The sequence below is a fragment of the Monopterus albus genome, unplaced genomic scaffold (genome assembly GCF_001952655.1).
Source record: "Monopterus albus unplaced genomic scaffold, M_albus_1.0 scaffold36.1, whole genome shotgun sequence".
Lineage (NCBI taxonomy): Eukaryota > Metazoa > Chordata > Actinopteri > Synbranchiformes > Synbranchidae > Monopterus > Monopterus albus.
In genome coordinates this window covers 729,564-742,750 of record NW_018127916.1, presented here as the reverse complement: position 1 = coordinate 742,750, position 13,187 = coordinate 729,564, and the positions used below count along the sequence as shown (strand labels likewise).

Below are 13,187 nucleotides of genomic sequence, written 5' to 3'. Positions count from 1 at the left end.
GTTAGTAGCAGTGCTCCCTGGGGTCCTTTTCAAGGACCACCTATTTCTTTGAGCAGTCTACAATATTTATCAGAGGACACAACATGGCAGCATAACTCCTGACAGGTGGACCGGCACTTTTGCACACCTGGACACAATACCTGAGCAGTGAGCTTGGTGGTTTTTGAGAGAGACGACTCATCACAATTTTTTGGAAGTAACTTTACAAAAATCAAGAGGAAAGCTAACTAGTGAAACCACAGCCCATTTTCAAAATGTGGTAAGTTTTTACTTGGTCAGAAAGAATTGAGTCAAGTGACAAACCTAATTTCTATAGTTCTATTAAATGTTGGTTGTAGGTAGAGATCATATAAAAGTGATGATAAATGCTGTGTAATTGGTCAGTTTAGTGGTTAGAGAAACACTGGTAGGCTATTCAGAGTTTTTCTCTTTATGATATTATCACTGGCGATTCCTACAAGGTTTGCTTCTGTAAGCAAAAATACATTTGTTTGTGAGAGTCTAATAAGAGTGCATAAAAGTTTCATTGTGCCTTCACCATCCACTATATGGTCCTGAAGCACTGCACTCTGGTAAAATTTTAAACAATAATGCACTCTGTTGAAATTGCTGACTACATACAAAATGTGAAAAACCTGTGCAACAACCCCTCATTACCTTACTAAGTAGAATACCATATACAATTACACTGTGTGCAATACCATGTGCAATATTTGAAACTCCCCATTTTACCTGTTACCTTATTCCTGTATCCACAGTTTTATCAACTATTTTGTATTCTTGGGTGATCTTATATTTAGACTAGGTGTGCGTTCTTTTGGCTTTAAACTCTTTACTTGACTCCAGGAGAGCCCTGCATAAGAATTCCTATATGCCCAGACTCTGTGTTTATGCATAAATGGCAAATAAAAATCTTGAATCTTGAATTTTGGAAGTTTAGCCTACAGCTAATGGTCATTTTACTTTGATGTCTTCAACTGGCATAAATATACATTAATATATTGATGCATTAAAATTGGTGATTGACATAATTATACAAGTCATCATAAAGGATGGAGTTATGGGCTTTCCCTGTACAGCATAAAGTGCTTTGTAGCATAATTCTGTCATTCTCAGGTCTATGTAGAAAATGATTCATTTATGGAGATTTCTTTCTACATAAAATATAGTAACAGAGAAGAAACACAGCAGAGGCTAAATCAGTGACATGCTTCCCAGTTGCATTAATAATGAAACTAAATAAGTTAGAACTAACTAGTGGCTGGGCATGATCATCAGTTTCAGCATCTTCCACAGGCAGACATTTGAGGCTTGATTAGCAGCGCAAGATGGGGAGATAACTTTATGGGAAGGCACATTTCAAAGTAATACAGAGAGGAGTATAATAGCATTAACATAAGTTAAGGCTAAATTTGCAGCATTTTGTTTAAGTAAAATGTGCTGTCCTGGCAAGAGGTTTCTTCTTTGATGGCGCTGTGGAGGGTGACACTGAACACATACTAATCAGTACAGCCAGTTCTCTGCAGCTGGGCTAAAACAAGCACTATCTTTATCTTTCACTTCAAAAGGATGAGGACGGATGGAGAAGGGACAGGGCGCCCACCATGAATTATTCCTATTGATCATGTGTCTCCCTCACTGAAAAGCAAGGACGACAAAGCATCCCTGCTAAAATATTCCCACAAATAATGGGAACAATTATTGACTGACAATACTGTTTTTATTTTAATTTATTTTTAAAAAATCTGAGTCCCAAACTACAGTATATGTACACCAATACTGTTAAATGTAACTTTGAATGTAATTGTGAGCATCTGCCATGTTATGTTTTTTAGTATAACGGGATTCTTTTCAACACTGCCTTTAACAACTACTTGCAACTACATGTATATAAAAGGGCTCCTTTTTTTGATTACCCTGCTGAGAATTACAGTATCACCGAACTCTCCAGTACATCACAGCTCTGCAAAACTTTAAAGCCTGTTCAGCACATTGTTTGGTTTTATGGCTGGAAAATTATACTGGTTTGGTTCATTCTTATCATTTCTTTCTGCTGTATACTGCTGTTTTCTGTTAAAGAAAAGCCAAATTTCCCTCAGGAGTTAGTAGAGGCCAAAAAGTGTTAAATGGAGAGTGTATATTGGTCCTGCATTCATCAGGTGGACACAGCTACAAATCCAAATGGGTGCTACTGTTGCACTGTATCTGCTGAACATATAAATTTGCAGTTGCTTGTGTAGAAGGTATTAACTTAAAAGGTGATAATATGTCAATACTGTGTTTGCAGATTGCTTCTGCTGCATCAAAGTGAATAAAAAGTTGGTTATTTCAAGTTTATTTATTTAATCATATCTTACACAAATAGCGTTAAATGTAAATATCTTCTTTTAATGGTCTATTTTTCCTCTTCACAGGAATGGAATGTTTAATTTGATGTTTGAGTGATCCTTTGAGGGTGCCTGGTATCCAGATGTGTACTTTGAAACCTTTATTATGAATCATGGAGGAGAAGAGTTCATTTCTGACTCGTCAGGACAATGACAGCACAAGCATTTGGGCACCGATGCCAACAGCTCCCAGCAGACAGCTGGGTACCCTTCCCAGCCCCCAAACACGCTTCAAGGACCTGACAGGGATATTTTTCATGGTGACCCTGAATGCTCTGGCACTTCTGGCCAACACTGCTGTTCTAGTTGTTGTCATAAAAGCCCCTCATCTTAGGAAATTTGCCTTTGTTTGCCACCTGTGTGCAGTGGACCTGCTGTGTGCCATCTTGCTCATGCCTCTTGGGATTGTGTCAAGCTCTCCGTACTTTCCTAGTGTGGTGTTTACTGTGCTGGAGTGTCAGGTCTACATCTTCCTCAATGTAATCCTCATAGCTGCCTCTATTTTCACCATCACAGCCATCAGTGTGGAACGTTACTACTACATTGTCCACCCAATGCACTATGAAGTCAAGATGACACTGAAGCTGACTGCAGCTGTCGTGGTACTGGTATGGGTGGCCTCTGCTCTGCTGGGCTTGTCCAACGTGTTTGGGTATCCACCCTATGGCAGCCTGCGCACCATCAGTGCTGCGCATTGCTCAATATGTTGGAGCCACAGCGAGCACAGGCCGGTCTTCTATGTGCTCTTTAGTGTCACATGTTTCTGCCTGCCTGCTGTAGTGATTTTCACCGTCTATTGTAATGTGTACAAGGTGGCTCGTGTGGCCGCTCGCCAGCATGGACCTCTGCCCTTGTGGGCAAACAGCCAACTGAAACACCGCTCTGACTCAATAAACAGCCAGACTACCATCATCACAACCCACAGTGCCCCACGCAGGATTATGCACAATCGGCTTTTTGGTGGTAGTAAGGCCGCTCTCACTCTGCTTGTTATTGTTGGTGAGTTCCTGATCTGCTGGCTGCCTTACTTTGCCTTCCATCTCCACCTGACACTAGATACAACACCCAGAATCCCTGATGACCTGGAGGATGTGGTCACCTGGCTGGCATATTCCTCCTTTGCTATAAACCCATTCTTTTATGGGCTTCTTAACAGGCAAATCAGGGAAGAGCTTTGGAAGCTGAGGCGTTGCTACTTGGCCCGGCCAGTAGAGCTGGGTGTCTCCAGCCATGAGGGCTTAGGCCATGAGAACTTCCTGCAGTTCCTCCACAGGACCAGCTGCACGTTAGAGACATGTGCAAGCTTTGCCACATCGAGTCCTAGAAGCACTCTGGATCAAAGTGGGCAGACTGGCTTCAGGTTACCCGGGCAGATTCCAGAAGAGTTCAGTTAAATACCTCACTGTTGCGCCACAGCATTAATAACCTGGAGACTCTAAATCCACGGGGATTCACAGTACTTCATGAATGTCTACAATGTCTGTAATCTGTATACAGTAAAATATAGCTTCAAGAAATGAACACTTACTTTCTTGTCTTTGAAAGCTGAAACTCTTTTATACTGTGTTTTATACCTTTTACCCTCAGAAACAAATACTGGAACACAAAGCTCATGGTCATTTTAAATTATTGTTACTGAATCTCTAGTAAAACTAGATGTTATATAGTTACTAATCCTACTTAAAAATGTTTTTCTGGTGACTAAGGAAATGTTACTATTTATCTGCAATAAGTAGATCTATTTTATTAAAAGCAATGAACGCAGGTATCACATTATACTTGAACAGTATGTCATGACAATATATTCATTTAAAAGGTCTATTTCTCATAAATAAGATGCTGAGGGTGAGACTGAGCAGAAATGTATTCTTACAGTACAAATAGAGCAGCAATATTCTTTATACAATTAAAATATTACACAGTTGAATGTTGTGTGTTGTAGGAATTTCTGCAAACTTTATTTATTGTATTCCAAGAAGAAATCACTTTTTATTCAAGAATTTGTTGTTTCTTATGGCTTCAAATGTGTAAATAAACACTGATCATTACTTAAACCGCAGTAACCTTAGTGCACATCACCAGCAGGCAATATATACACCTTTTATTAGCACATTGCGACTTAGATGTGAGTGGCATTCAATCAAAAGTGAAGGAACAGGCTGTCTTGTGAGCATGAGATCAATAGCCAGACTCCCCAGTACAAGTTCATCCTTGAGGTCACTAACTGTAGGTTCCTTCAGATGAATTTGCCAGCTATATACTTCAAAATGTAGGGGTGAACTTACAATATAACACTAAAAGGAGTGATCTGCAGCTTTCTACATGTTGACTTTTTGTCCTTGTGCAGAAAGGTTTTGACTTCTTAGTCCTGTCCATCGGTGTCCTCTTTGAGTCCATCTATGAAAAGCTTGTGACTAAGACTAAGCCCAGTTAACATGTGATTATATAAGGAGAAAATGCCATTTCATAACAGCTGAAGTTGTCTCTAATACCCACCTAATATGTGCACACTGGCAGATTAACTACATAAAGTTTATACTCCCATTGATTTAAAATAACCACCTTGTCAAATACTGCAGACATAGAATTGTGGTATAAGCTGTTTGTTTTTATAAAACTATGTCAATTATTTATATTTTAGACAGTGCAATAAATTTGATGATATTTTGTCAATGTTTCTGTAGTGGCTATTTTGAGGGAATGTGCTATTCTCCCACACAGATAAGATTTAAGGGATAACATCCGATAATCAGGCTGATAACTGGTGACAAATGTAAATAGCATGCTGAGTTAAATCACACACAAACTCTGTAAACACCATCTAGAGATATAAATGGAACTTAAAAATAGATTAAATGGACAGAGTGTAAAAATAACCCCGGCTTTGCTGTGTACAGTAGTTCACTGATGCTGTGTGTCACTGGGATGGGAAATAATAATGGCAGAAGTGGCAGCTGTATAACACTGTGCACTGACAGAGTGTGCAGAAAGGTTTTGACTTCTTAGTCACTGTGCACTGACAGACAGGAGAAAGGCCGTCCCACACACACACACCTACAAAGTGACATCCAAGTATATGAAAGAAGGTAATTTATAGACACCAGGATATTTTAAAAGCAAAACAACATTTATATTTGATGGTCTGTGGCTGTAAATACATACCGTAAATAGTAATAAGAGGTCAGCCAAGTAGGTCAACGTAATAAAACAAGCAGTGAGGTTTGTTGTGCACAATCAAATACAAGGTCTTCTTTTAAAATCCTGATGTCATTTTGGTTGAAACATCTTTTGAAATTCTACTGGAGACCCCAAAGCTTGTAAAAAATAGGGCTGAATAAAGAACCAAGAGTTTGAGTAGTTTATTCAGTGCAGACATTGGCAAGACATTGTGGAATACAACCCCCTGCCCCCCACCCCCATTTAAAGCTACTTAAAAAGGGAATTTAAGCAAATAGTTTTAAAGGATTATAATGAAGTGTCACAAAAATACGAAACACATTTTGTAATTTGAAATCCACTAAGCTCAAAACAAACCCAAATATATTCAAGTCACATGAACACTGAGCCTGGAATTTTGGACCAAATGTTTGAATGTCATATGCTGTTTGAAATAAAATGATATAAGAAAGGGAACAAAGCTGATACAAATGCACATCAAAAAGCTGACTAGCTGTTTCATCAACCCAGGGCGAAAGATTCAGTTTAATGAATATCTGAGCCTGAGCCGTCTTCATAAGTTGCTAATTAAAATGAAGGACTTCCCACCTCAGTGGCGGCTTTTATTAAATCAAGACAATCACATCAACTGTCCATCTCTTTTGCACAGCATTTTCTCTGTAGATCAAACACAAGGCCATTCTCTATAGAAAATGAAAATTCATGTCTTGAGCTCCATTGAGTGTGGTTTGTACTTAATGGTAAAACTACTGCTACTTGTGCAGGCGTTACCTTGTCCTGTCTGTTTACTTTAAACTTGATGAGATTCTCTGTTGCTGCACAGACACCGATAATGAGAACCACTCTTTAAAAATCAAAGAGAGGAGGAGTGTTTGTTGCCACAGTCTGTCAGCGTGAACCACAGTGTTTTATCCGACCTCTCTTGAAAAGCTAACAGCACGAGTTTCCTCAAAACTGCATGAACACAAATAACATAGCAGGTGTTCAATCATCCAACAATATTCTCATGTCCAGTGTACTCAGATCCTAAAAACACTCTAAAGATCCTAAATCAGGATGAAGAAAAAGTGTGCATGTCACAGGCCCTGTAAAAATACTCCTCAAATGAGTGACATTTTGGGATTAAGTTTCTTGGTTTTGTTGCCTAAAGTCACATGCAGTAAGAAGATCAACACCACTCTCACATCTCCCCAGTAAATTCTAGGCTACAGTTAGCAGCTGTTTACCTTAGCATGAGCAGCAGAAACTGGTAGAAACTGCTCCATGTATGCCACATTAGGTAAGAAACCCCACCTGCAACCATCTGCTTGTTATTTGTAAAAGTTCTCCTTCAGTGGCCGCGGCATTGATTTTCCTCTATAATTATTTCTTCAGTGCTCTTATTTTGGCATTCCTATTAAATTTGTACTGTTGACAACAGGGATCATGTGATATTATGAGAAAAGCTTCACCATATAAGTGTTGTTTGCAAAGTAGGATACTATAATGCCATGTTTATTTTAATCACAGGTGTTTGAAGTAAGTAGATTTCATGGACGTACAAGTGTACTGTACTGATGTAGGTGTGCACTGTAGGTGTATTAAGATCATTTATACAAAACTTCAACTCATATCCACTGAAAACTGTAATGTCATAATAAAACTGAACTGCAGCTGATACATTTTGGGAACCAGAGATACTGGTGATTGTGTTGTTAACTAGACAGGACAAATATACAGCCTGACCTATTGTACTGAAAACAGCTGGACTGACAGGTGCTGAGCAGGAACAGTGTCTGACATCTCTAATGCTCCACAGCTGCTGCTGTTGGGAACAGAGGGTTCAAACTGTGGCTGGAGATAAACTGAAAGCACTAGTTAAAATTGACACATGTCTTCCACACATAGCTGACACGTGTCTGTGTGTCTGTGGTTCAGGCAGCAGTTCTCATCTCTCAGGGCCTGCAGAAAAAATCACATTGTGGGATCAAATGATACTTTGTTCAAACATTTCAAACAGATTTTTTTTCCCTTTGAGTTTGTCACAATTCTCCACAAAAAGGACCTTCGTAACTGTTAAGCGATTCACCTGAAGACTTATATTTGTAACAAGCAACAAGCTAGTGGTTATAATAATGTAAAATGTACACTTTGCTCACGAACATTGCATTTTTATTTTGTCTGAATTAAACAAGAATTTTTCACAAGATTATTCTCACATTGTGCATTAACATGCTGAGGCTGTGAAAGGTTCACAAGCCACAAATGTACAGTATGAGAAACCTTGAGCGCTGTTGTGTTAAAGCCCCTCAAAACCTACTTTCTCAATCAGCTTAGCAAAGTTTTCTGTGAAAGTTTAATCTGTTTGGTTGTTTCACATGACTGATATTTTGTTTTGTCTGTACTTTTCTAGCTAGTTTTAAGAGGGTGAGGCTCAGATGGAAAAAGCTGAATTCTAATACTTCTGTGCACCAATCATGATTCAGCAACATCTAAATTACAATCTTAATGTCTTTGCTCATTTTGTCAGGGCACTGCTCTTAGTCAGTTCTGATCAAACCACAGGTATAACTTTGACTTTGATTCTTTCTTATATTAGGCATTACAATATAATGTTATAGAGAAAAGAGAAAGGTTTTAGACTTGATTAACAAAATATATTAAAGTATTTAAATCTGGTATGTACTGTAAGGAGACATACTTTGTCCTTCAGCTGAAGAGAATAATAGCAACAATTAAAGAATATTTTGGGGGCGGATCAAAGACAAACTATGCAAAAACCATGTAACAGCTTGGGGGCATCATTAGAATAATGTGTGATGAACTGGGAAATGTCTTCCTCTTTTCCACACACATCCACTTCCTGTGCTGACATCACCTGTGCCACCATGAACACAAACAAACCCCATCTGGCGAGGTGTGCAGTCCATTAGCATACCATTGTCTCCTGCACCGAGATAGGAAACTTTGTGTCACCAGTACATTGTGTTCTCTTTGTGTCTTCATGCAGCAGGATGAAATGGTCATCTGCATGGAGACGCTCCAGTGGTCAGATAAGTTTTTAAAAGTGTTACAGTGGCATTTCCATTTTGTTTGCTTCTCTCCCGGTATTGTTTCAGTAGTGCAGAATTCAAGCTCATGGATTCACAGCTCTACAAATCAGTGTAACTGTATTTATTTTTAAGCACAGATTCAAAGACCAAAAAGCTAAATGTCACTTGGATTTTATTTTATGTTACATTAACAGAATCTGATTGCTGCACTCAGCCATTATTTGATGAAGACGATGATGAGAGTGTGGCCTTGTGATGGTCTGGTGGATATAGAATATGGAATAGACTGATAAGTGGCTTCATAGCTAACCTATTAATAGCAGTAAGGATAACTGGTTAATGGGTCCAAAGGTTGACGGAGGTGAAAGAGTTTTCCTTAAAAGCATATTACAAAACATGCCTTACACCAAACAGAGTGCAGAGACCTGGGAAAGCTCTTCTCATTATTCGAGTCTAGAGGAGAATACTGTGGTAACAAGCCACATATCTCCTTGTTCTTCCACATTGCCTCTGAAGCTGTTAGTGTACTACAGGAGCAAACCAAGACACTAATGCATCCTCACATATGAGCAATAGACTGCTTTCCAAAGGAGACAGCATGAAAATCATCTCAGCATTAGTTTATTCCAAAAAAGTTTCAAAACAGATGATTTATTTACTTCATAAAGATGGATTTTGTGTGTGCCACATCATAAACGTGCCCTATGGGGACATCTGGTGCTGCTGTACTGGGGGTGTATTTTATTTTCCTCATCAAAATCACCTAGATGCTGGTCAATACTTTTGGGAAACAAAATCAATTCAGCTCTTTGTTACTACTGATTAAACATCATATAGAGAGCATGTTATTTTTCACTAGCCTATAATAGTTCCTATATCTTCACTTTATTGTACTCATTCTTCTTATTTAAATGACTCAAAAATGTCAAATATGTGGTATAAAATGACACAGGAATGGATGGGATATTCAGTGCTATGTAAACATTTTATTAAGGTTTAAATTACAGGACACCATCTGGAATTCTTTGTGCTCTTTAACTTGTTTATGACAAAGTGAGTTGTACCGGTTAAATAGTGTCCTGGGATTTTGAGCTACTGGGAGGATGGTGCTGCATTGTTTTCTATGCCTAAAAGAGACCTCATCTAGAAGTACCAAATGTCCATGTTTGGGTGGTCCCAAATAGTTGTTTTATATCAATTCTATTCTTAAAACAAACTACATACAAATTAAAACTAAAAACACTAGAAGTTTGACTCTTCGCTTTCTCTTGTCATTTCTCGTCCTTTACATTCCCTCCCAGTGTGCATGAGTCACTGTTTTATTGTTCACTTGTGCAATTCAAGTCTTTGCTTTACTTGCAATTTTTCAGAGAAAGTGTGTGACTGGCCCTGTTTGAAAAGCATTTAATACGAGATCGCACATTCTTAAATTGGATCAAACCATTTCCGCTCCCTAACACGAGCTGCCGCATGACAGCAGTGCACTGAACTGATGGCAGGCCATTGCAGACTGTGCAGTGGTCTGACTGAATTTACCTGCTGTCAGTAATGCCTGTAATGAGTAAAGAAATATTGTGATTATAAGTTTTGCTAGTATTTTTACATCATGTACATTTAATTTAAAGCTATATTTGTGTTTTTTTGACAATTAGGGGCAGCACAAAAAGCTGTAGCTGAAATAAAATACTTAATACCTCCCAACATGTCATTTCCATTGCAGGCCAGATGGAGGTGGTGTTGTCTCATTCTCATATTCTCATATTCTCATACTTCTCATGTCTTCTGTGCACTGTAGGCTATGTGTCTGTGTGGTTACATTCCCAGTATGAATGTATACAGAACCATCTCCATGCCCACAGTATTTATATCTCCCTGTCCTTCCTACTCTCCCACAGCAGGGTAAAATGATCTTCACTTGAAAGACCATCTGCAAATGCCACCCAGGCCATCGTAATGTTCCCAATATAACCTCGGTGCACAACAGCCAGCTGAGGGGTTTGGTCAGTGGCCTTAGTCTGAGCTGCTGAGAAGTGACAGGCATCCACTCTGCGCTCTCTGGGTTGTGTTTTCTTCACATGTTTGGATAGACAGCATGATGAAAGGGGAAGATTCCGAGGAAGTAGAGATTGACTTGGGGGACCCTGATGATAATGGGGAGGAACCTCAGACATTGTGGAAAGTGCCTGTTCCTCTGGACGAAGAGGAGAACATTCATACAACTTCGCAAGTGGAAATCAGTGATACCAAGCCTCTGATTAATGCCAGAGACCCCCGAGGTATCAATGACTGCCTCAAGGTATTGTATTCTTATGTCGCAGCTCTATTAAACTTATTTTATGGACCATTTGTGCATTTATCGCATGCTGAAGTAGCTGGAAAAGACAACACACTAAATTACACATGGAACAAGGAAGCTGGTTGTGTTGCCCTCTTGTGGACATAATTTGTCAAAAGTAAATCAAGTCCAGCAGGATCATGATGGAATGAACACTAATAAATCAGCATCACTTTTCTCTTTGTGTTTCCAGGTGGCGTTTGAGGATGTGATTGCTGAGCCAGTGTCTGTGCGCAGTGGAGACAGAGTGTGGATCTGGAGCAACGCCCTCTTTGAGGTGTCGAGGATTTGGATCTACAGGATAGTCACAGTGCTTCTGGCCATTCCCATGTCAGTTATTTCTGGTCTCCTCTTTGCCACCCTCAGCTGCCTCCACATCTGGTAGGTTTACATCATGCTGCCTTGCATATTTCCTCACCTACTTTCAGTGGTAATTTATGCAGCCCAAAAGCCTTAAATATTAAATAAAGCAGACATTATGAAAGAAACAATCATATGATTAAATGTATTATAAATAAATAAGTAGACCAATATGCCGTGAAATAATTCATCAGTATGAAATGTTATTCTTTTTTTCTACTGTGGAAAAAATATTTAATGCCTTTTTCCTAATTACACTTTTATTTCAGCATATAATTTTTTAGTTTTCATAACAGCACTGACCACACCCTGACCTTTCATTTAAATAAAAGCAAAGAGACCATTTTACTTGTTATTAAACATAACCACAAAGACGCTGATCCAGCTTTGTTATGGAAAATGCACCAGTAATCAATATTTTTGAAGACTGATGCAGACTGGAGGCAAAAAGTCTGCACTGATTTTGACCACTCTTCTTTCAGTCTCTCTCATGAGCTCCCCAACTTTAAGAAAGTGCAGTAATAAATCACTAGAGTGCGTCTTTAGGTGGTCTTCAGGTGATAAAGAGGAACTGAGGGAAACACAATAATAACAGCAGGGCACATCAGTGTGAGAGATGGGATTAAAAAACATTACACTTAGGAAGAATTACTTGAAAAGCTATATTAAAGCAACAGCCTCTGCGGTGTACTTACAGTAGCTAGGTGTGTGTTACTGAATCAGTAAAGTTGAGGGAAGCAGTAGTTTTAAAAATGTGTGAAACTGCAATGTTAACTGAACCATTAACATTCTGCTTTTATTATATTAAGAAATATACTGAAATGAAAGACATTTTGAATAGGAGAGTGTTTTGTGTTGAGGATAAAGAGAAACTGTGAAACAGCTACAAAGGACCAAGAAGGCTCAACAGATTATCAGGGAACACTGGAAAGTAACTAGCCAAAAGAAAAAAAAAAGGTATAGGAACATGAACATTACATTGTGACTGAGAAAGGTCATTTTCTTCATAATGTTTGAGTGTTTTGCCATGACAGGATGGTTAGTCCTGGTATCAAGTATATCCTTATTGGCACCTGCTGGCTGCAGAACTTATGGGACATTTTACTGGATGTCATTGTGCGTCCCTTCTTCACAAGCACTGGCAGATGCTGTGGAAGCTTCAGCATTCACCTGGCCAAAGAATGAGACACTACACATGACAAGAACATCCACACTGGGCTTGTTAGTTAAGCACACCATGTTCTTGTGGACTCACTTCTAGTGGGCATTGATATTTGATTATGAAATGTTTATTAATACAGGTTTTCTATGGATAACACAGCTTTGTTCAAGCATCTGCTGAAACAAAACTGGGATCAGTACAATTAACAAAATAAGTCTACTTCTGTCACACTGGCAGTCTGCAGTTTTTTTTTTTTTTTTTGTCCCCCGTGCGTTTTGGTGTTTTTTTTTTTTTTTTTTTTTTTTTTACATATATCATAATGGGATAAGAGCTTTTTAGAGTTTGAAGAAAATTCAGCAGAATTTGTTGTGTTTTATAATTGTTATGTCATGTTTGGGCTTGGTCTTTAAACAGCATTTTAGAGTTTAATCTCAAAGAGCAAAATTATAAAAATACTAAGAACTGATCTTAATATTAGAAGTTACGGACATAAGAATATTTAGTTTGTTGGAGGAGAAGGATCATGTTAGAAGTGCTCTCCTGGGAAGAAAACTGCAATAAAATACATGGATTAACATTTTTTCCTGTTTGACATTAGAATAGTTCTAAACAGAAACACAAACTGTATGTTTAACAACTTGACTTTAGGTTTATGTGGGCAACATGTGAATATAGCTTTTTCTGTCACTTTTTGGATGTGAATGGAAATGAACAAAACATCTGATATCATCTTA

At 38.6% G+C, this 13,187-nt stretch overlaps 2 protein-coding genes across 2 annotated transcripts; both read left to right on the top strand.

Moving 5' to 3' along the window:
* Positions 1-24: 24 nt before the first annotated feature.
* LOC109959010 (probable G-protein coupled receptor) lies at positions 25-4,423 on the top strand. The gene is made up of 2 exons (XM_020598048.1): positions 25-259; positions 2,415-4,423. The coding sequence occupies exon 2, from the start codon at positions 2,501-2,503 to the stop codon at positions 3,779-3,781; it is 1,281 nt and encodes a 426-aa protein (XP_020453704.1). The 5' UTR covers positions 25-259; positions 2,415-2,500; the 3' UTR covers positions 3,782-4,423.
* A 6,265-nt stretch (positions 4,424-10,688) lies between these two features.
* cav4a (caveolin 4a) lies at positions 10,689-12,561 on the top strand. Its single transcript, XM_020597944.1, has 3 exons — positions 10,689-10,892; positions 11,125-11,312; positions 12,326-12,561. The coding sequence occupies exons 1-3, from the start codon at positions 10,689-10,691 to the stop codon at positions 12,474-12,476; spliced, it is 543 nt and encodes a 180-aa protein (XP_020453600.1). The 3' UTR covers positions 12,477-12,561.
* The last annotated feature ends 626 nt before the right edge of the window (positions 12,562-13,187 follow it).